Raw genomic sequence first — 24,829 nt, 5'->3', positions numbered from 1 at the left:
TCCATAAGATTTTATATTTATTATTTATTATATATATATATATATATATATATATATATATATATATATATATATATATATATATATATATATATATATAGTATAAATAGCATACATACTTTTTTTTGCTTTTCTTTACAAGAAAAAACATTCAACATATTCGTATTGTGGTCTACATTCTGCTTCCAGTGTTGGTGGTGGGGTCCGCCTTCCCCAGCAAGAGTGCTCAGGTCGGGCAGGAGAAAGTAATGAATTGGATCAACCAGCTAGTTGTGGTCAGTAAACTGTCGCACATGCCCAACACCGATGGGTTTTAATATATTCTCCTTTAAATATTGTTGTCTACTATTGAAATAGTAAAATAGCAAACTTGTGAATAGCTTTAGTAAGACCCGGACCGGCTGGGAGTTCTTTCAAGATGGTGAAAGAATCTCTTTGCTGCTAAATTAAATAACCAGTGTCTGCATTCGGCTTTTCATCAACATAATGTGTTGCATACCATATGTGTAGTTAGCTTGCGGCAACACCATGAAACTCTCATCCCAGGAAGGATTTGGAGCATCTGGGCCAAAAGGCCTTTAATGATTTTTCTTTTTCCACGAGTCTGACTTTGATAATTCTGGAGTGACAGCATAACTAAACAGGCTTATTAAACGCGCCTTTATCCCGCCGCAGAGAGCATGCTCATCACCGTGTTAATAACTTGTGGGAAACTATGAATAATACAAAATAAGATGGCTCCACCAAGCTTTAGCCTCCAGTGACACCGGGAGGAAGTCGTTACCTTTCCCCCTCTTTCCATGTCATAATCACAGTTACGTCAGGACGCAGGCTGGGCTCTCAACTCGCCGCAGGGACGCTCTGAGGTGGAGAAGAGGGTGAAGAGTTCACTTTGGATGGGAGGCGCTGAGCTTTTAGGGGGCGACCCGCACCATTAGACACCCTTCCTAATAGTCTGACCCAGGAGAACCTCTTTCCTGGATCCGGTGATCCGCGGATCAGTTGGGTTAAGTGGGGGGTCCCTGTAACATGTGATAATATGGAGCACATGGTACTGTGCCAAAAGCCTAAATCAGTTGGCTGTTTGACTGTTGGCTAACCCGTTCCAGCCCACACCTCTCCCCCGTTCCCCGGGCAACCCCTGGTCTGATTGGACCCATATGCGGCGGTTAGAGCTCGGAATTGGCGTGTATGCGCGTTTCATCTGAAAAATACATCCAAGCCTGTGGTGGCCTCATTCCGAAAGGAGGGCAACCTGCATCGCAATGTGTGCATGCTGTAAGCCAACATGGACGATCCCCACACATAGCAACCTTTCTGTTTATTTGTGGGAGTGGGTAGAGCGTCACCACAGACGATTTCCGCCCTGGGAAAGTCAAGGCGCGGCTGTAGAGACTCAATGGCACAATGTCAAACTGAAGCTTGGATAAAAAAGACTGCAGTCAAACAGAACCTGCCATCTTTCTCTCCCTCTCTTACACACACACACACACACACACGCGCACGCGCACCCACACGCACACACACACATACACACACACACACACACGCACACACACGGTTTCTCTGACATGGCTTGCCAAAAGGTCCTGTGCATGGCATCATTGCTTGGTGCGGCTAACACTTAAATGAGGAAAAAGCCTGTTTTTTTCCCCTTTGTATTATGACCGCTACTGTAAATCTAAATGAGTGCGGCGAGCTGAGCCAAAGACAACCACTGCCCCTTCGAAAGGCCGCAGAGTCAAAAATAAAACAACGCCCCTCTCAGAAACAGCAAATTACAGCGTCTGGCCGTTTCCTAAATATTTGATGATTTTTACAAGCAGACAAATATGCTTCAGGGCCTTTCTGCTCCCGCCCGTGGACCCTTTATTGGGTTGACGGCAGCATCTCCCTCTACTTCCCATCGCCCAGTGGAACAAGTGGCTATTGTGTGGAACACCGTGCCGCTCAGAGGGGAAGAGGGCCCGGTTCCTCGAGCTCGGGGCCCCACGCTTACGGTGTGTTGGGCGGTTTGGGGCCGCGAGTCAACTTCTGAGCGGCGCGTGTGTTTGTTGTGGGGCCTGTGGGGAGCACGGTGGGCTGGCTTCACAACAGAGCAATAGGAGAAACCAGCGGCCTACGCAGACGAGCAGAGTCGGAGGCTCGGGAGGCTCGGGAGCCCTAGGGTATATGACTTGAAGCTGTTTTAAAACGAGACCCAACCTAAATAGATGATTTCATTATGCGCTACAAGGCATACCCTCCCTAATTAAGTACCTCTCGGGAGGAGAGTCCATAACCTGTAAAGCTAGTTTATGTGGACAGTTACACAATAGCAGGGCAGTGCTGAGGTACTTGGCCCCTAATACGATTACCAGTGGCAGATATTTACATCACATGCGCTGATCAGGACGAGAATGCGTTCAAGTGGATAGCAGAGCACCGACTCCGAGCACTGCAGGGAGAGAGGTGAGCAGCTGGTTTCAATTTGGGGCCTATCTCACAACAGGCTTCTAACCTCTTAAGATGGTGCCAGACAGACATCATCATAAAGTCCGGAGTGAGGAGACGGCCACACGTAGTGGGGGGGCGAGGGTGGGAGGGGGGCAAGGTACAGACTCACCTCTTTGCTGAGAGTTAAACTCTGAGTGATGAAAATATGGGAAGCATCTGTACAATGGTTACGGAGTGTGTTTCCCTTCTTGCTTACAGGCTTCATGCACAAACGCCAAATATGTGACTGTGCATAACACATAAACGCACACACACACACACGCACGCAACATACTTAGCTGCAATCAGCATCCATTCTGTTATCAACTTGATTGAATATCACCTTGATCTAAAGAGATCGTTTGGCTGTGTTTTGCTTCGCTCGGACATTGACTTTGACAGGTCACATATGTTCAATGAGCCAAAGACAAGCAAAAGAGGTAAAAAAAAAAAAGAAAAAGTGATGCATTTCCAACGCTGTGTAACAACTTCAATCATTGCATATCTCCGTGACAGGCGCTCACACACCCTGCCCGATTCATCCGCCACTGCCAACAGATACACAAGTCTCGATGTGTTTTGCGGCTCTTGGCCATAGGGCCGTTGTCGTTGGCTCTGTGTGGGTCCAGCCAATCCAGCCCCCGTGACAGGACTGTTTAATGGAGCAAGGTTTAATGGGAAGGTGAGGGACAAAGTGGTCTGGTGTGGATTGGAGTGAACAGGGACAGGACATTGTATCAGAAAACAGCCCTTGACCCCTTCCAAGGAGGTGATGGAGTTCCACCCAGGGTCGCTGTCCTCCATTCTCTCCCCTGTCTGGAGGATGAGACCGACTCTTATTATCTGCTGGCCCCAAACACTCCACCACGGACAATCAGACACTCCTTTTTTAATGTCAGGGTCCTTTCTCTGTGTCTCCATCCTGCCCAGGAAGAACCATTGTACCTGATAGCTTTTGTTTCATATGAACCCGTGCCAAATTCACTATCTATGCAAGGCGGGGAGGAATGTGGAGAGTTTAGGCAGCTGCGTTCAGCATTCACCTTTCCCTATTGCCAAATACGGAATTAGGCAGACAGGGGACGGTAGGATTATCTTGAGCTGGTTACATTTTTTACGACATCAATGAGGAAAAAATGTTTAGTTTAAGTGTATTCCAGGCATATAAATAGAACTGATGTGTGAACAAAGAGCGGCAAAAAAATGGGGTTAGTGCTTTCAATCTGTTGCTATTGGCATGTAGAGGCACAGCTCCCTCTTCTTTTCCTATTATCTCTGAATAGCGTTTGCATGACTTGGACACATCCCTGCGTGCGGTGCAGCTTAAGTTGTATTGTATTTGAACACTTACCACAGTCCTTTCCGTCCACGCCGGGCTGGCAGCCTATGAAACAGTGGTACGAGCCGATGGTGTTCTCGCAGCGCCAGGTACCACACACTGAGCTCCCAAACTCCTCGCACTCATTGTAGTCTGAGGAGACAGGGAGACAGATGTTTGTACGCTATAAATCAAGCCACATCGAAATCCAACCACGTGTGGAATTACACACCAACACACACACACACACGCACGCACGCACGCACGCACGCACGCACACACACAAACACACACACATACACACACACACACACAGACACATCCCTCTGCTCTTCTGCTTCCAGGATAATGGCTGTGTAGCGGGAGTTGTCCGGGAGGCCTGTGGTGGAGCTGTCCTCAGCAGAGAGCAGCAGGCAACAAGCACGGCCAAGAACAATATTATCACAGCAACTGAAGAACTTGTGAAGGAGCTAAAGGGAGAACGTTCCAGAGGGAGAAACACCTCCAGCTCACAATGGGGTCATTCATGTTCCCCCAGGGCGAAAAGGCAGCGCGGGGCGCCCGGGCACCCTTCGGGCCTCACCCCGCAGGAAAGCGTGGAAGCGAGGGTTGGATAAACTAAAGCGCAGCGCAGGCCCCCAGGGGTGAAGCACTCGGCTATACATAATCAATCATAGCCCAGCGCGCTACACCGGGCAGGTTCCGACGCAAATGTGGCGTGACAATCAAATAACCGATGGTGACACGTCGGTTTACACAGATTGGACTGGGGGCTGTAGCGGGAGCCTCGGCCAAAAACTCCCCCATTACATATTCAATAACACAACACCAAGCGAGTCGGGGAGGGGTCCCGTAGGGAACTTCGGTTTTTCAGTCTTACCCTCGCAATCCGACAACTCCACGTTGAAATTGAAGCCGGCCGGACACAGGCACATGTAAGAGCCATCCGTGTTGAGGCAATGGCCTCTGAGACACATGCTGCCATTACTGCATTCATCCACATCTAGAGGAGAGAGAAAAAAGGCAAGAGGGACAGGCCGAGAGGAAAAAGAGGGAGAGGGGGTGGGGGGGATAGAAAAAGAGAGGGAGGATGGAGGACGATTGAAGAAAGGGAGACAAGAAAGGGGGTCAAGATTTGTTGCATATTGATTTCTGACTAATTATCCCCATATATCCTCTGTCCTCCGCCGGCCCCGGGGGAATATGAAACCTCCTTGTAAGTATCACAAGAAGAATGCGTTTGTAATCAAGAGCTTGTCTGAACACACGACGCATTGTCCATTTGGAAAACTTAATGGTATACTGGCAAAACAGGAAACATAAAAAAAAAAGAACCATGTACCCCGGCTTTGCAGGCTGAGAACATTCCCCTCCGCCTAGTAAAAATTAATAATGAAGGCTATATGGTTGATTAACTTTTAGATTGGGGAATAATTGAGGCATTACAACATATTTTGCGAGGTATCTGGATCCAGGGTAAGTGGAGGCAAGGCGGGGAAGTCGGAAAAATCCAACACAGGGGAATAGCTCCTCTTTCGTTTCCAGCATGTGATAATGAGAGAAATCCTTCAGAGTCGCTGAGGTAAATGCATGTTTGTAAAAGCAGACAAAACAACTATTACAGACCTGCGGTAAGCCTATAAAAATGCTCCGACCTGATAGCTTTTTTCGGTAAACTCAAGAACCTTTGAGTGTTTACTGAAAGGCATTGCAGCGCTATGGCATAATACATTGATTTAGATGCGGTTTCGATTCAGGCTCGGGGATTTTAGGGGGTTCAGATCCCTGCCATTCCTTTATTGCGCGTGTTCTGGTTTTCGCTTGAGAGCCATCTGGTCAAGGCCAAGCTCCATGTGACCACACCTGACTGAATCAGCCTTTCATCCCCCACACAACCATATGCTGCAGTGCCCCGATCCAAACTAGGGGTTTCAAGTATAGTAGTGGTCATTGTAGTCTATGACGTCGTGCCGAAGACGTCGTGCCAAAGCCGTGACGTCATGGCAGGAACAACTGAGGCTGTGGACGGTGGAGGGGATGGTGTTCTCGATTCTCGCTGTGTGGCTGGATAAGGGCTTCTTTGTTTTCTTGGCATCCTTTTTTTTTTTTAAGACTCCGAGGACGATAACTAGTGTATTTTTAACCTTTCTAAAAAAAAAAAATAAAATCTCTCTCCTCAGCGATGTCTCCCGCTTTTCTCCAAACAAAACCAATAATAACAAAAAAAAAAAAGCCCTGTGCGGGGGGGACGCTCTCAGTCCTGTTCAGTCACGCTCTTACCCGTGGTGGTGCGCAATGATGACCATTCTCTGTGACCATTCAGTAGTCTGCAGTGTTTTTAATGTGACCTGGGTAATGCCTCAGCTCACTTGGTACCTCAACGGAGCCGAAAAAAGTACCAGGTACCAGGTATTATCAACAACTTTGTCCCAATGGAAAACCAAAAAGGCGAGTCGAGTCGAGTCGAGCCGGTTCCATGCAGTGGAAAAGCTCTATTAGCAGCACCTGGTACAACACTGGTACTGGTTTTATCCTTGTTGTAACAATGGGACTACCTGTCTTCCAGATGGGACCGATCCGATCCAATATCGGTGTCGGTGCCAATACTGACTTAATTCACTCATTGTATATGGGACTGAGGATGAGGATTAAAAAACTACACAGATACGTCCTAAGACCGGCCTGTAAACAAATACAAGTAAAGGGGGGAGCTGCGATTTGTCTGGATAAAAAGCACTATAACGTTTACATTTCTCAACCGATTTCAATGAATCATTTGTATATTCAATGCTGTATATTCAGGAAAAAAAAGTAAAAAAATATATACGTACGATCCAAAGGTCCAGGTCCAGTTCTTGATCTTTTCAGGTTTTTTTTGTTTTTTTTACAAATATTCACTTTGAAAAACTACACCAGGGTCAAGCCAATCACAACCCTTTATCTGTGATGGGGCCGGTTTGATACCATGATGCTGCAGAGGAGAACTGTTGAAGCACCTTACCAAGATGGCTGCGGCTGATGTGGAACGGTCTGTTGAGTCCGCTATCGCAACAGTGTTAAACAAACTGGATGGTATATTTTCTCTAAAAAGCTTTTGTTGAAAAGAAAGGTGTTTTTGCTGAGCGTTACGTCACACTTTTCGTTGCTCTGATTAGTTGTAGGTCTATCCAATGCTCTGATTGGTTGTAGGTCCATCCAATTCCATCCAGAGACATTTTTGTCCGCATCCGTTGCTAACGGCCCTTGGAAATTGAAAATGAACTGAGATTCCAGACTAATGCCATTTGCAAAATGGTCAGGCGATGCCAGGCTACTCACCTGCTTATATGTGAAGGTAAAACGTGACGTATCTGAACCCTACTTAACATACAGTTCAAATAAATTGCTTTGGAATACATTTACATTTAATGGAATTTAATAATAATAATAATAAAAATGAACTCTGGTATCGGAATCAGTAACGGTATCGGCACATATGTATTGGAATCGGATCGGAATTGAAAAACACTGGATCGGTGCATCTCTAGAACGTGGTGGACCATTCTGAGAGCGGGGCCCCGACAGCCCCCTGCACCCTGTCAGAAGGCCCCACACTAACAGCTTCACATCGTGACAGGGCAAACTGCCTCCCAATGTTTTGTGGATGATTACTTTAGTTCACCTCCTCCTTGCAAGCCACACCAGCAACAACACTGATTCCAATTATGACATTCTAGCCCAAGTCATTTAATTTAATTAACTTTTTTGACAGCAAAAGCTTCAGCCTATTCTGAAGGAAATTCTCCTCTTCTCCGGCCAATAATAAGGGCTCATTTTGTTTCCTTTTGCTGTGACCAGTGGGTCATTGGGTGCGGCTGGAATAACATCAAACTAATGTCCGAGCTGGGAGGGAGCGGTGAGATGGTTGATGTCAGGCCATGGCCTATTACACACAATGGTTGGTCTGAGCCCCCATGCCAGGGGTACCGGCCGGCGGACAGCCTCCCAGCCTCCCAGCCTCCCAGCCACCCCGCCTCCCAGCCACCCAGCCTCCCAGCCTCCCAGCCTCCCAGCCTTCTAGCCTACCCAGATGGACACGCTGACAGGACAGGGCAGGGTCAGCAGAGAGTCTTGGTAAAGTGTGGAATGAAGGATCCCTTTCCTGTTCGCCAGCCTCAAATTAACAGGAAATGACAAACCAAAAAGGTTTCTGAAGGCAAACTATACCACTATACAATGTGAGCTAAAACCTGTTGGTTGAAAAGCTGAGAAGCAGCCAAAGGCTCTTTGAGCAAGATTTACTAAGCCTTTTGCACCTTGTTTAAGAGACATGCATGTTATTAATGAAATAGCTGCACCAACTTAGAAGCAGTTTGCTTTGCATCCAAACAGTGTCATCACTAAACGTGCATTTCTCCACTATGCATAAGCATTTAAGGTAGGGTAGCAGAAATAACAGGAGGAGGTACAGTACAGTGTGCTTGATGAGGCGATAAACAGTATGTTTATACTGTATATGACTTCCTCCAACAGTGATAGCAGTATTTGAAGCCTCATCAACGTCTTCCAGAGCCTCCACCTGCTCTGATATGAGCGTCTGCTGGACCCAGCTGCTGCTTCAGGGTCAGCCGCTCCCCTTTGCAGTGGCTCGTACACAACTGTCTTCTTTTGTCTCCTTATGCGCTCTATCCCTCTAGCTTTCTCAGAATGCATGCAATTGTATTTCTCTTTGTTAGATTTGCACTGCATCCCTCCAAAATATTTTTGCATATTGTTACTTCAGTAATCAATATTTAAAGTGAAACACTACTGAATGCAGCTTTTTATTTTCCTGAGCTGGTCCAAGGATCAACAATGACAAAATTACACCATTCAACCGCCCCGTTTGACCTGTACTTCCCATGCAAAAAAGCAACTACAACGCGGCCCCATGTGCTAGTTGCGTAATCAACCACTGCCTTGTCGTAAATAAGAGGTTAATTCATACAAATAGCACAAATAATATTAAATGGATTGGCCTCTCACCTTGGCAGCCGTTCCCTCTGCTGACAGGGGTGTATCCATCAGGACACGTGCAGACATAGGAGCCCTCTGTGTTCAAACACTCTCCTTCCCCACAGATCCCAGAGACGGTTAGACACTCGTTAACATCTGTTACACACACACACACACACACACACACACACACAGACACGCGCGCACACACACACACGCACACGCACACACACACACGCACACACACACGCACACACACACACACACACACACACACACACACACACACACACACACACACACACACAATGTATCAACATTGGGACAACTAGAACAAATTGGTTGCTCTTCTCTTAACTAGCGTAATACACGTTCAAACACATCTGTTCATGGGAAATACACAACCAACACGTGCTTTTGCATATGTGGATAATTGTTTATTCAAAGTTTATTAATATTTCACATAATATTACTTCACGGCAAACATGCCTGTTCGGAATGGGCCGGTTGCTTTCACGGGAAGCCCCTCCCCCCGCTGGCTCACTGTTTCTCATGGGAAGCTCCGCCCCCTGCCTCCTCGCTGTTTCTCACGGGAAAGCCCCGCTCCTGGGAAGCCCCGCCCCCCGCTGGCTCGCTGTTTCTCACGGGAAGCCCCGCCCCCCAATGGCTCGCTCTTTCTGACTGGAAGCCCCGGCCTTCGCTGGCTCGCTGTTTCTCACGGGAAGCCCCGCCCCCCGCTAGCTCGCTGTTTATTGAAAGTTATTATACGTATTGAAATATTACACGGTTCGCGTGTCCAAATTGCACCATATTCGACATCGCACGTCCTTGGGTCCCCAGCAACAGACCCTCCAAGTGTGAATTGGATGAACGGTTTTCGATAAAATCGATGGACATACATACATACATACATACATACAGAGATTCCTTCTTTTATAGTTAGATGCTAATGATGTGTGCATGTTTGTGTGTTTGTCTGTGTGTGTTTGTGTGTGTTTTTGTGTGTTTGCATGTGTGTGCGTGTACCTCTGCAATGCTTTCCGTCCTCCAAAGCCAGCCCGCTGGGACAGGAGCAGCTGTAGGAGCCTTGGGTGTTGGTGCACTGGCCTCCCACACAATGCTCGTTGTCCTCGCACTCATTGATATCTGGTAGGACACACACACACACACACACACACACACCCATACACACACACACACACACACACACACACACACACACACACACACACACACACACACACACACACACACACACACACACACACACACACACGTATGTACACAAACACACACAAACAGGCACACGAAACCACACATGTGCACCCACCCATGCATACACACACACACGAACACATGCAGATAAACATTATTATATGACACATTCCCGCCAGCTGTAAGGTTTTGGCTCCCAGTTCAAATGGCTCATTTCTGAAGAACTCACAGAGTGTTGAGCATGTGTCAAAAAAGTCATGCTTCAGCGCGGCGTGACTCACGCTCTGTCTGAGCTGGAACGATGCTGGAATAGATGAATACTGTACGAAAAATGACTACGTCGCCATCACAACTGTCACTGACCCACAGATTACTAAACCTGATGAGGGTTCAATTGCCCTGGTGGCTGCTCTGTTGGTGTATGACCACACGAAGGAGCATAGAGGAAGAGGGGGTGAGGAGAGGATGAAATATGGCGGTGAAGAAGAAAGTTGAGAGGTCAAAGGTTATGAGCCGAGTTTAGTAGTTCAAGTTTAGTAGTTCAACCCCTGACAATAATATAAAAAAAACAAAAAAGAAAACGACCTATAGGAGGGCCAAACAGCGTACAGTAAGTGAGCAAAGCCCTCTTTATGAGCTCGCACTGACAGTGCTTTATTAAAAAGGGTGGAAGGATAAGTATGCAGGACGGACATCCATTCCAAAACAGCGAGCTATTACAGGTGGCGTATAATTACTGTATCTACAAACAGTCGTGGGCTCTCGCTTTTATGCGATCATTGGAAATTCCTCTGCCCGCCACAGATTATATTGTCAATAGTGGCTGCTATTGTTAAGTGATTGAGATGGCTTTGGGTATGAGTTCAACGGGTCAAGCTGGCCCGTAGCACCAAAGTGGTTGGCGTCGTTTGGAATTAAAGGCTTTATTATTTTCCATGGCATAGGCGACGTCCATTAAAGTCCTATCGGCGGCTCGCTCGGATTTCAGATTTTTTTTCCTTTTTATGAAACTCGTCTTTTTCCTTTTCCCGGGAGCGCACGCACGCACGTATCAGAGGTCCATCTTCTCCTTCTCACAGCGAGACACATCGAAAACAAACCCCTTACATGACTAACGCCATGTTTAGATACTTTTTAAATAACCGTCCATTCGCTCATTCCCATGAAATCATAACAGACAGTAACCTTTCCCAAGATTCGTTAAAGCCTGGATTTAGCCGCGTTAATCTCATGGATCACGTCAAGACAAATTAATAATCCCTTTAAAGATTCAGGGTTTTTTTTTTTTCCAGGCTCCAGACAACGGGTTGGGGGGGGGGGGGGGGGGGGGGGGGGTCAGATCTGGTTCTCAGATCAGCTCTGGGGCTCTTACCCTCGCAGGCGTAGCTGTCCTCAGAGAGCTGCAGGCCGGGTCCGCAGCTCCTGCAGGCGTAGGACCCCGGCGTGTTCTCGCAGAGCTGGCCCGGGCACACGTCAGCCGCCGCGCACTCGTCCACATCTGGAGACAAACACGCGAACCGCCGCAGATTACCATCACGGCCCTGGCTCGGAATGAAGGCGGCCTGCCGCGGCCAATCAGTGAGATCAGTAAGTGCCGAACCGTCGACGGCTCTATCTCTCGTGCCTTCGGTTATGGACGGGGATTTTTTGGAAGACGTTATGGGCGTAACATGCTCTACTTGGGAACCCGGTGTCTCGTTGTGTCTGAACACGGAACAGGACGACCCCAGCCAGAGACCGAGGAGGGAAACGGGATCCAGCTATGATGTGATGTCTCGGATTAGTGTGTTTGTGCGATGCGTTCCATAGCAAGGGCTTCGGGTCCAAGCTGCCACACCTGATGCAGCGTCCTAATAACTCACATTGACACAGATGTACACACACGGCCAAAAGCTCAAGCACACACACAGTAAGAACCTCACCTTCGCACTGATGTCCGTCCTCGGGGGACTCTAAATCCCGGCTCACACGTGAGACACGTGAAGGAACCTTCCGTGTTTGTACACGTTCCTCTGGGGCACGTACCGGGCAGCGCGCACTCATCAATATCTGAAAAGTGAAAGTTCACAACGCACAAGGCGTTATTTTGTCTAAATAAAACTTTATTAATCCCCAGGGGGGAATCATTCAGGAGTTACAGCAGCAGAAAGTTGACAGAATAGTAATAATGTAAGTAAAAAAAAAAATTTGAAATGAAATATCTATACACATATAAACAGAAGTTAGCAGGGAAGCACGCTTGTACAGCTGTGAGCCCGATATCTGAGCAGGTAAAGTATGTCATCTTATTATACATATACATATCTTAGTATATAGTAAAAAGTGCAGCGACAATATGTGATTATAGATGATAGAACGAAGCTGTATGAGGACATATTCTCTAGTATGGTATCAAATGTTGGTGTGATATATGTATAGTATGTTTAGATAGCAGTGGTGTACTGATAGTATTTATAATGGCATTCTAATGATACAAACACCAACACTGATGATAACAATAACAATAAGGACATTTGTACGGATGGTTAGATGTGAGATATGTTGTTTTGTTTTGTGGTCGCTTTGATCCTGTGAAGTGTCGACACGGTAAAATGCCAGTTTGACTTTAGACGTATTGACAGACCTGCGCAGAGCTCTCCGTCGTACGACACAGCGTACCCCGTGGGGCAGCCCTTGCAGGTGTAGGAGCCCTCCGAGTTCAGACAGATGCCGTTGACGCAGGCCGACAGCGACTGGCACTCGTCGACATCTTCGGGGAAACACACGCACCGGCACAGTCACCGTCAAGCGCTTTGACCCGACAAATTGCTCGAGATGCGTCGAGGATTGAGGATCTGGCGTTGGGTTGGGTGTTGTGTCATTCAATCAGATTTACCTTCACAGCGCTGACGGTCCTGGGACACTCTGTACCCGGATTTACATCTGGTGCAGGTGTAGGATCCCTCCGTGTTGGCACACACTCCTCCCAGACACAAGTCACCCTGGGCGCACTCGTCCAAGTCTAAAATGGGAAGATGTTTTCACTTCGGCTCCGCGTGTCTGCGTGTTCCGATGGGAATTCCAAGTTGAGTGTCGTCCTTCACACGGCGGGTTTCTTTCTTACCCTTGCATCTCAGCCCATCTGCAGAGGGTCCAAAACCAGGCCTGCATTTCTGGCACGTGAACGATCCCTCATTGTTGACGCACATTTCCGCCGGGCACGCGTTGTGAGTAGAACACTCGTCGATATCTAAAGAAGAAATGGGGGAAAAAAAAAAAAAAAAAAAAGGACAGATTAGAAGCTGATGCTGCCAAGAGGCGGGGAGGGAGGGTGAGAATCATGTGCTGGTGAGTTACAACCGATCAGCCCCTTTCTAATCTGCCACAGACCTTCGCAGTCTTTCCCGTCTGCGGTGGCTTGATAACCCCGGTCGCAGGTGCACTCGTGGGTTCCGTCCAGATTGTCGCACCTGCCGTGGAGGCAGACCCCTGGAAGAACGCACTCGTCCACATCTGGAGAGAAGAGAGGGGGGGGGGAGTGAAGGTAGGGGCCTCACAGGACCGAGGGCTTCAGCACGCCCGCGGTAACCTCTCCGACGCCCCGCAGACTTCAATGGCGCCGCCAGGCTTTTCGCGGTAGCACGGTGGATAACTCTTCACAGAGCGGCGCCAGAGTTCTGAGCTGAAACACGCCCGGACGACGTGACTGACAGCCTACCTTGGCAGAGGTTGTCCGGGGCGAGTTCGTAGCCTTGGAAACAGTTGCACTGGTAGGAGCCCTCGGTGTTGACGCACCTCCCTTGGCCGCAGACCGCTTGGTCCAAGCACTCGTTTACGTCTGAGGACAGAGGAGGTGACGGGGGCCAAAATGGGGCCGAGTTTTAGAGGCACCGCAACTGCACCGCACTGCTGAGATTAAACCGTTGCAACTTAAATGTTCATGAATAGCTGTTACGTCGATACAAATCTGGTACATCAGCACAATCCTTTCCACTTCATGCTCTAAATCAGAACACATGAATCCAATAGGAATGATATTTTCATGGTTTTTTTTTGGGGGGGGGTGGCATTGTTTAATAGAGAACTCCAGGCGCACGTTAGTTAAAGTGGTAAAAGATTTGCAATGCAAATTCTTCCAATAAACGTCCGTTCAAGACGGAATAGAAAGAGACGTGGCAGAGAGAGAGAGCGGGAAGGGGAAGGAAGGAAAAGCGGACGAGCGAGGCAGAGAGAGGGACGTTATCGAGAATGGAGAGAGAGAGAGAGAGAGAGAGAGAGAGACAGAGAGGGAGACAGTCGAAACAAGAGCTCACACTATGAAAACAGTCAGGAGCCACAGACAGGGTTTTGTTCCCCTGCCAGACATCTGTCAGTGTGGCCCTTTGGTGCTTTGTTTCTGCAATCTCTCTGCCATCTCTCGGCCTCCTACGCGGTCAGGGACTGGAGCTGTTTCCTCCATCGCACCGGGAATCGGGCTTATCTACGACGCGGCCGATTGGGCCCAAACTACTGTGCAGTGAGTAAATTGACTGAGGTAAACGCTGGAAACCGGCAAACTCACATTGTTTGTATTTATTTTTGTGACTTTCTAACCCCCGGGTGGATGCCGTAAGCCTGTTTTGAATGAAAATATTTACCTCTGGGGTTCATATAGCATCACACCATGGCATACAGTAAGTAAAATTGAATTTAAAAAAGTAGAAGTGGGAATAACCATTGCCAGGGTTTTCTTTGGATGCAAGGTAAGAGAAAAAAACAAACAAAAAACAGAGCAGTTATTTCAAATTCCAAAATCACTAATAACAAACTAGGTTTATTACTAGACTTTCTATTGGCTTTAAGTCGCTCAACTCCCCACATTTCTGGGAATATTCCCCTCCATGAGCTTGAGTTTCCAAACAAATAAGAGGGGTGCAAGGTCAGGAGGCGATGTGGCAACACCGGTCCTGCCGTTATGTAACAAGGCCACCCCTGGGCAAGGGGCTGCTGGGACTTTCACCGAACAACACACTGGACGTGTCTACGGCTTGTCAGTTACGGCGCGTTAAAATCAACCACTCGTTAATGCGTTCTCGTGTTCTCGTGATGTGTCAGGCAAATATCATGAGGGCGAACGGAAACAATTTGATTGTCTCCGTCGCTCCGAAGCGATTGTGGAATCGATCCTCTGACCTTTCGGCGTCAGGTCTCTGCTGACTCCTGAGGAATCCTCTCTTCTCCCCCCTGAGGTAATAAAGCAGCACAGTGGCCAGGGCGTTCCAACAATAACAGGCTGTTTGCATAAGGCCGGGGCCGAGGGGAAAATATTTGGGCTCTCCCAAATTGAAGGATTTAAAACAATTTCTCTTATGGAGGCTGCAGATACGGAATGATCAGCAATAACAAGCTGGATGTGTTTAAACAGTGCGAGGGATAGGGCGGAGGGTGGAGGGCCATGCTGTGCCCATGGCGCAGCCATCATCATGGCTCTGGGTTCTGGTTGCAGTTTGGGCCCAGCAGTACATAAAACACAGAATATTACGACTTCTGAGCCGTGACACACACTGTATATGTGATTCCCCACGCACATCCAGTTTCACTCCATTACATTGGCCGGCAACTAAAAAACCACAAGCACTGACTTTAGTTCGGTGAACTGTGCTGTAATACGGCCAACTAGGTGCCAACTAGGAGCTTCCTTTTACGTAAGCACCAGAGTGTTATCCAGTACAGGAAACCTGCAGGGGCGGGTGGATGGATGGGATTTCCAAGTCGTGGTCAATGGTCAGCAACGCCCTTGGAACCCAAGGAAGGCCTTACCTACACATCGCCCATTGGAGACCTAAAGGCCCTGCCCGCAGGCCCGGCAGTGGAAGAAACGGGGGCGTTGGTGCATAAGCGTTGGTGCATAAGCGGATTTATATAATGAAGTTTATATAAATCATCAGGATTGTGCAATAAACTAATATGGGATTTTACCAGGACACACACACACACACACTCAGAAATAGCCTGTGAGCATGTCTGAACAGCCCATGTAAACATAATCACAAAGATGGACCCAAGAATGAAAACAGCTAAACAAAAACTCACACACTCACACACACACACACACACACACACACACACACAAACACGCAAACATGCAAAATCCCTTTATTATAAAATAAACACATTGTTTTCCTGGCTTACATCAGAGGAAAATGGAACAATATATTTTTTTTCTGTAACTGGGGTACAAAATTCACCCATGGCAGTGAACAAATAGCTCCGGCCAGCATTGTGATATTATATAAACTATGTTATGAGTGTGTGTGTGTGTGTGTGTGTGTGCGTGTGTGTGTGTGTGTGTGTGTGTATGTGTGTGTGTGTGTATGTGCGTGCGTGTGCGTGCGTGTGCATGTGCATGTGCATGTGTGTGTGCGTGTGCTACTGTTTGTGCATGTCACCTTCGCAGAGCCCTCTCCAGGACTTGGCGTAGCCGCTCCTGCATTCACAGGTGTAAGATCCCTCTGTGTTGACACATTCTCCATCCAGGCACTTATTGGGCATGCTGCACTCATTAATGTCTGGCCGTGGCATCCAAAACACAGGAGAGCCGGGAAGAAAGTCACTATTGTGCTCCAGAGTTAATCACGAATATCTGCCTTTTTTTTTTTTAATTTGTTGTTGTTGAAAGAACAGGAAACCCACAGCGGCCCGGAGCAACGAACACACAAAACGACATCTCCTCACGTTAACTCTACCCTCGCTCTCTCTACCTCTCTTTCGCGGTGTCTCTCGCTCACCTTGGCAGAACTTCCTGTTCTGGGTGATGACCTGGCTGTAGCCGCTGTAGCAGTGGCAGGTGTAGGAGCCGAAGGTGTTCACACAGTGGCCCTTCCCCTCGCACCGGTTCTCCTCGCACTCGTTCACATCTGAAGATAAGGTCAGAAAAGGTCAATACGATAAGATAAGATAAAGATACGATACGATGAGATATCATAAGATAAGATAAGATAAGATGAGATAAGATAAGATACGAGATCTATCAATGATCACTAACACTAATCAATCCCCAGGGGAGACCAACAAAGTATATAGTATATATATATAGCAGCTGGGACGGGTTAAAAAAAAATTGGTGTTCCAAAACAACTCAATTCTATTGTTTCAATTTCAAAATATATGTCAAAATGTTAATATTGATATTTTGTTTTGAAGGTATTTAACCATTTTCCGCTCAACATAAATACCACCATGGTCACAAATTGATTGAAAAATGTTCTATTAGTATTTGCGATATTTTGTTTTATAGAATTTTTTCTGTGAGATAATTTCGTAATGCACGTCAGATGGTACGCTGAAAGGTTGGCACAGTCATGGCGTATAAAATGGAAATATATGGATAAAGAATTGTATCGTGAGCCATCTCTGAATCGGTTTAATAGATATGTGTATGGCTGTATTGTAAATCTATATTATGGTAGTATAGTATGTTAAAAGTAATAATGGCATTATAATAATAATACTAACAGCGATACTATGAGGGAAGGGGCTGCTGAAAGAGAGGGAGAGAGAAAAAGGACATAAATGTGTGAGGCACAGTGCATAAGTTGTAATGTGACGTTACATTACGGTTCCACCACGGGGGACTAAGCGATTTTCCGAGCCTTGGCCGTGGAGCCCGTGCACCACTGGGGCGTTCCTCAGCCGCGTGGGCCGGAGCCCAGACAAAGTGTAGCGGGGAGACTTTGGCCAAGGTTAAGCCGCAGTTAGGTAAGAGATCGCAGCGCCGTGGCAGGTGTTTGGACCGTCCACGCACTCCTTGTCAGGGATCGTGGAAAAAGTCAACATCAACAAATGGATTCTTTTCATTTTGGCCCAGTTGGATTCCTCCAGGCTGCTGCGTTGGGGCCACTGTCAGCGTGAAAGACACACTTGTGTTTGGGGGATGACGAAATGGCGAGCGGACAGAGCCCCCGGGCCCCCTCGACTGCTGCATTCCAACCCTTTCTTTTCCGTCTTTCTATATATCTGTCTCTCCCGTCGTGTGGAGCTTACCGATGCAGTTGGTCTGCAGCGCGCTGAGCTTGTAGCCTTGGTCGCAGGAGCAGGTGTAGCCCGTCTGCACAGGATTACACTTCCCATGGCCGCATATGTTTGGGGCGATGGCACACTTGTCTACAGCTGTGAAAGGGCACACACACGTATTTATATATAAAGTGTGTGCATTTATATACATATATATATATATATATTTATATACACACACACACAGTATATTATATGGCATATTATATGCACATTATCCCTCCTCACATACTGTATACATAAAAGCCATTCTAAATAAAAAAAACATCTGCATGCAGACACACCATCTACCCTTTCCCCAACCGAGAGTAAGTGGTTCATTCCACATGACACATGTTCCTATCCGTGGGAGCCATCTTGCCGTTTTATAGTTGGGGTCTCGGTTGAGCGAACAGGTTTTATAGTCTCAAAGTGTCCTGACCGGGGGTGCGGATCTCTTACAGAGAGGAACCGTTCAGGGGTGCGTTTCACTGCTTTTTGTTCTTGTCCATTTCAGTCCGAAGGAGAGAGTCCATGGGCTTCTCGAGTGGCGGTTCACTATGTCCTTTTTCTATATACTGTATCTCCTTCCTTCTCTCACACACTCAGACACCACAGACAGGGCTGGGCAACATGTATATATATCGTGATATGGAAAAAATATCATCTGGGATTTTGGTTCTGATAATATTGTGATATAGTTAAATGTTGTCTTAAAGGTTACATTAAAGGAAATGAACGCAGTTTTCTGAACTTCATAGACAGTTCTAATCCACGCATCTACCTGCTTGGTCATAATATCCACATTAATAATGATTGTTTTTTTCCGTGTAAATGTCTGTTATGAAAGCACCGAGTGTCATCCCCAGAATAATATATATATATATATATAAAATATATAAAGATACAGTATATGAAGATATTTGATTTTGTCATTGTGGCCCAGTTCTAGTGTGTGTGTGTGTGTGTGTATATAATAAATGTATGGAAGTGGATGCTCTGTGTTACGCTGGCAGGTGAAACCGAGAATTAAAAAATGAATTGTCTGCCTCCGTGTTTCTGTTTTATGGCCGCGTGGCGTGAAGCCAGGCAACGGAATCCAGTTGCATTAGGCGGTTTATTTATTGCAGCCGTGGTCGTCCCTAAATCACTTGGTTTCCATGGCGCCGCTGTTGCTCTCTCTCACCTGGAGCTCTGAAAGCCGCGTCTACCGAGGCCGATTCCTCCGAGTCCGGCTTCAAGTCAACCATGGAAGAGTCTGGTGTGGTCTCTGAGAGGAAATGAAGAATTAGGGTCGAGCGGGTTAAATTCTCAATGTACCCAAAGGATAAATCACTTAAATTGTTTCATAGTGTGATTTCTCTGTTTGTACAGGCTGAGTGATATACGGTGTGTTTTTCAAACCACCACTGCAATAAGAGTTCTAGAGCGTGGCCGTTAGCATGGCAGCCTTATAAAGACCCTGTATGTTATTCCCGGACTAAAAACAGCACAACAACACATATAAATCAACTGGACTCATATAATGGTTTTGGCGTTTGGATTTTGCCAATATTTTCATTTGTTGAAGGGTAAAGACTGCCCCAGCTGTGCAGAAGGCATTTATAGAAAATGGATCATGAGTTTGACTGACTTTAAGTAAGAAGAATTTCTATTTGCTCTTGGGCGATATATCAAGCCACATGTGGCATGGGAAAATACTGCATGGGAACATGAATCTACAGTAAATAAAGGGGATAGGCAATAAATACCTGGATATTTTAGAGGTGAGTCAGTCGTCGGCTAGAAGCAAAGAAAAAAAAAATTTTGGTTCAAAAAACACACATCTGATTAAACCATCATATTTATGTTTATTATATTAAACTCTATTAAGCATGCAAATCTACCTAATTGGATTTTGGAGAGCATATATACTGAAGTATTTTAATGCTAAGACTGCGAGAACCTTTCCTTCTCAGATAAACATTTGAAAAGCATGTGGCCAAAAATTGTCAGGGAGTGTGGAACTCACCGGGCTCAGTGTTTCCACATCTGCTGAAGAGAGCGAGAGAGAGAGGGAGAGACAGACAGAGAGACAGAGAGGGAGAGCGGGAGAGCGAGGAAGAGAGCGAGAGAGAGGGAGAGGGAGAGGTGGGATTATCAGTGGTCAACCTTACATTCTGGCCAATTTAACAAGAATATCTCCAGCCTCTGTTCTCTTTGGGCACTTGGCCAACAGCTTTTGAGCTCTTCATGTCTTATAAAAAAAAAAAAGCTTTTGTTGAGTGAATTTTGGAAGCTAGATACTAGAATGAAAAAAATAAATAAATGAGATGTCGATAGAGACAAGAAAGAAGATCGAATGTGAGGCATACGCATAGAGGAAACCGATTTTTATCTCTAACAATGGAGGCAAAAATCCCTAAATATTTGCGGAATTGTCTCCCCACATATAAATCACATTGTATTTGGCAGCCGCGGCTCAAGATTGTCTCATAACGGCGAAAACGGGGGGGAAGAGGAAAACATCCAGGAAATTCTGAAGCTGCAGATGTTTGACCTTTGTGGATTATTGCCGCGCTGCGGAGGACGGACCAGGGCCGTGGACGCACAATTTATTTGTGGAGATCAAAACATCCTATTGATGTTTACATTCTCACCAAAAAACCCCTAATACATCTTTGCCGCCCCCCAAATATTCCTTTTTGTAGAAAAATACACAGTTGCCAAAATTTATTTCGCCGGCGATGTTGCCAACAATATCGAAGTGACCAAGGGAAGACCATGTTTGGATAAATACCGGAGGCTGAGTGCATGTCGTCTGCAGCGTCGTCATTAGGAAAAACAAGGTTAATCATCCTCAAAGTCAACATGGCAGTTACGTCTATGAAAACATCAGATTCTCACCGCCTGGCTGTCTGGGTGTCTCTCTGGTATGGTACTCTGTGTCTGGAGAGGGATGGAGCGGCTGCTGCGGCTCCCTGGGCTGCTGTGGAGTGTGGGGGTAGACGGGCGCCCGCGGGGTCTCCGGGGACGGAGGCGGGCGGGGCACGTGCGGGGTCTGGGGGTGGTCGGTGTAGTGCGGCTCGCTGGGCTGCAGCGAGGGCAGCTCCGGGAGGTAAGAGGAGAGCTGGCCGTCGTGGTGGTGGTGCGGGTGGTGCGGGTGGTGCGGGCGGTGGTGCTGCTGCCCGTCCCAAGTGGCGCCCGCCTCCCCCAGATCCTCCTCCTCCAGCAGCCGCAGCGATATCTGCACGTCTGAGCGGGAGTAGGTGTACCCGTGACCGGCTGGGCAGATCTCCTTGAAGTGGTCTGCAGGGGAAGCATGAAGGAGCACAACAATGGGCCTCAGAAGAAGAAGAAGAAGAAGAAAAAAAAAATCTGTTTTCCCACCAGCATTTGGGTATTCTAGCTGACGTGAGATCTTGCCAGAGTATAATTACGGCTCAAGTTTCTGTCTGGTGTTCGAGACCGAGACCATAAGCCATCTGTGTAATACTGTTATGTCAAGCATGCAGCGCTTTACAGTGCACTGTGTTGGAGGAGATAGAGTTTCATCCACAACTAAGAAAGCAGCGAGCTGGCAACCTAGTGACAGCTGTCACAGGCCAGAGAGGGGATTTGGAAGCGTTTGGGTAGGTCTGACACACTCATCGCGCACACACAGACGCACAAACAGGAGACACACACACACACACACACACACACACACACACACACACACACACACACACACACACACACACACACACACACAAAGCTGTGCCGGTTAGGGAATTACGTAGTCATGTCATGTCAGAGTCTTTTGAACTCTCACCTCACTGCTGTAGAGACACTGGAGGCTAATGGCGGATTGGCTCGCGAGATAAAAGGGGGAGATTGCACCTCTTTGTGTGGGTGCCCAACAAACCTCAACGATGGTGAATCCATTACAAGTGGGATGAACCGCGTCCTCTACCTGACCTGAAATGAGCAGCCCTATGCCAAAGCGTCTGGAATATAGATATGAGCAATGACAGATATGTGGTCACTGTGAACGTATGTGTAAATACAGGAAGTGGACATGATAGGACACTGAGTGATGGATCTTAATTGGGGGGAAAAACGGGGCTCCGTGTGACCAGGAGCCACATCAAGTGAAACCGGAGCCGAGCCGGAGTGCGATTCACGGGGCTACTGTTACCGAATCCACAGCGATCGCTGTCACCGCTTTGTGCTGAACATGGCTCGAACAGCTTGTCAGGCTGTGTGAGAAAAAAAGCCAGGGTCCGAACAATCAGGAAGTGTGTGCGTGGTTGTGTGTGTGTGTGTGTGTGTGTGTGTGTGTGTGTGCGTGCGTGTGTGTGTTAACGCATGTGTGTGAGTGCTTTTTATGCAGAGACAGGCTGAGGAGCATTGTGACGGTTAGCCTGTCTGATATCTGATCTATGACAACCCCCATGAATCACTGGAAACAGTGGGCAGTCTATAAAACCCGCTCTTTCTCTCGAACACTTTGAAGATTAGTCCCCCCCCCGAAAAAAAAGAAGAAAAAGGACGACAACCTCCCATGTTTCACTCGGCCAAGATATTTAACTCCGCTTTGCTGCACCGCTAGTCCATTGGCGCGGTTTCTCTCACAGGGGTTGGGTTTGATAACACAAGACCGACTCCCACAATTATGCGGCCTCCAAAATATGATTTGTTTTCTTGGTCTCCTTCCACGTCAAACACATTTGGTTGTTTTGAAGTCGGTTACATGCCTGGCACGGAGCGGATTGGTGACCGAACGGAACATTGAGCATTCTTTGCTGTTTCGAGTTTGTGCGATTTATTTTCCCCCGTCGCATGAAGTCACAAATAAAAATCCTTAATATGCAAGAACATGTCGTGCGCAAAACTCACAACTCGGCGACTGTTAGGGAAGAAAGAGCGCGGTTAGAGGACCGGCGCAAACACCGGGCGAAGGGGGGCAAGGGGGCGGCTGGAGAGTGAGTGCAGGTGGGCTGTACCTGAGTTGGGCAGAGGGCAGCGCTCGCACCCGGGTCCCCAGGCCTTCCCCACGCGGCTGCAGCAGCAGATCTGCTTGGTGATGTGCTGCGGGAGCGGCAGGGAACAGGCGCCGGCCACGGCGGTCCGGTAGCACAGCTCCCTCTGGTCCGACACGGCTTTGTCGGCTGCGGGGAAGAAACGCGTCCGTCAGCGCACGGGGGCCCCCAGCAAGGACAGTGGGGGGCGGAGGGAGGAAAGGAAAGCCACTCACAGACACAGTGGCTCCTGGCGTGGTCCAGCATGAAGCCCGGCTTGCAGGTGCATCGGTAGCTCCCTTTGGTGTTGAGGCACTCGGCGTTCTTGCAGATCCCCGGCATGGAGCACTCGTTGATGTCTGCGGAATATGTAAAGTTTTGGGTGTTTTTTAAGTCGCGCGGCTACGACAGTTAAAAGCTCTCCGGCCGCCGCGGGGGCTGCGCACATCCTGCGTCCGATTAGCCGATAAATGTTCGACCCCTAATCAAATCAGATTCGGTTTCGCCCCCGCGCCGCAAATGTATTCTGTCTTGGTATCGTGGAATATTTTATTTCCTTTTCATTTTTCGTTGTCCTCGGCACACATTGTAATTATGCCTGCCCGCAGAGAACCGCGCCGTGACGCGTAAATGAAAAAGACAGGCCGCTGGGACTTGCTGTAAAAAAATGTGAAATTTGATTTGAGCAGCACAATACATGAGGGTTTTTGCGGTGATGACACGAGGAAGACAAATACCGAAAGACACACTCACAACCATCCAACGAAACATTGTGTTCGGACGGACACAGAGGAATAAGGGGGATGTTTTAGATTAGTATCTCTGTTTCCTCGGCGTCTTCCCTCTAATGCGGCCAATATCATGGTTTCTTCAGGTTACCTCAAGGAATGGAGGCAAGTTTTTTTCTCTGTCGCTCGTCTAGTGGGAACCATGTGCCAGCGATGCTGTGGTGGAGCGGCAGTTTGGTTATGGCTCCTTTACGCAACCGACCCCGGAGACGCAGAGCCCGACGAGGTGAGCAAGGTATTCTGCGCCTGGCAAGCTGTGCCACGGCGCATATTTGAGGTTCTTAGTCATGCCATCACACTGGGACCGGGGCAGAGTTTGTTGTTCTACTGTGTTAAACAGAGAGTAAATCATTAGGACTGTTCCCATTACCGTGATGACTGGAACATGACAGCCTGCCACCACAGATTTTCCCAATTCTAATTAATCTGGTCTTGTTTTGTTGTTTTGCTTCCTGGTGGAAAAAGTGAGCTTATGGGGGGAACGGCTGGTGACTGATAAATGCCGGGACTGAGGCGGATCCAGCTCTCATCTTGAAATCTCCCTTTCTTACTTTCTTCCTTTCTCTGTGTGTATGGGTGTGTGTGTGTGTGTGTGTGTGTGTGTGCGAGTGGGAATGTGTATAGATAAATTAGAAAATCTGAGATTGTTTACTGGAAACACCGGGGAGAGCTTTCGCTTTTTTGAACATGGAATGTCGCCTCTGATGCACGCTGACATACGGACACACAGCATGTAAACATATGAATGCACAGGCACTTGTGTAATATTCGGGAAGGAACCAGCTTGGCACCATAGCTGACCGTCTAACAACCTGCTGTCATGTGCAGTGTTAGTAACGATCCAAACATTCCCCTGTTTCGCTGTGAGGGGAAAAAAAAAAAAAGGCCACTGTCATCTGCTTAGCAAATATACGGAAGATCCAATTCATAAGGGCAATCGTGCCTGTTGACTGTTCCTAACAAGCAAGTTCTCTTGGGAGGCATGTGACTGGTTGCTCTAAACACTTCCAGGGCTAAGGACAACAGTGTTTGTACGTACCACATGAACTTGGCCTTAGCAGTTATCT

At 47.6% G+C, this 24,829-nt stretch overlaps 1 protein-coding gene across 1 annotated transcript in view; it reads right to left on the bottom strand.

Moving 5' to 3' along the window:
• Window positions 1–24,829, bottom strand: part of LOC307238874 (latent-transforming growth factor beta-binding protein 2-like) — a gene marked incomplete at its 5' end in the record, with an annotated part of 92,805 nt that overhangs the window by 14,695 nt on the left and 53,281 nt on the right. Inside the window, 21 exon segments of the mRNA XM_080012028.1 lie at window positions 3,827–3,946; window positions 4,674–4,796; window positions 8,798–8,923; window positions 9,794–9,913; window positions 11,355–11,480; window positions 11,905–11,929; window positions 11,931–12,031; window positions 12,606–12,731; window positions 12,858–12,983; window positions 13,086–13,211; window positions 13,352–13,474; window positions 13,680–13,799; window positions 16,390–16,509; window positions 16,729–16,857; window positions 17,984–18,109; window positions 19,179–19,262; window positions 19,744–19,774; window positions 20,004–20,023; window positions 20,879–21,280; window positions 22,960–23,124; window positions 23,211–23,333. Coding sequence (XP_079868154.1) covers window positions 3,827–3,946; window positions 4,674–4,796; window positions 8,798–8,923; window positions 9,794–9,913; window positions 11,355–11,480; window positions 11,905–11,929; window positions 11,931–12,031; window positions 12,606–12,731; window positions 12,858–12,983; window positions 13,086–13,211; window positions 13,352–13,474; window positions 13,680–13,799; window positions 16,390–16,509; window positions 16,729–16,857; window positions 17,984–18,109; window positions 19,179–19,262; window positions 19,744–19,774; window positions 20,004–20,023; window positions 20,879–21,280; window positions 22,960–23,124; window positions 23,211–23,333 — 2,562 coding nt within the window.

The sequence above is a fragment of the Zeus faber genome (genome assembly GCF_960531495.2).
Source record: "Zeus faber genome assembly, chromosome: 13".
NCBI classification, from domain to species: Eukaryota; Metazoa; Chordata; class Actinopteri; order Zeiformes; family Zeidae; genus Zeus; species Zeus faber.
This window is presented reverse-complemented; position numbering and strand designations above follow the sequence as displayed.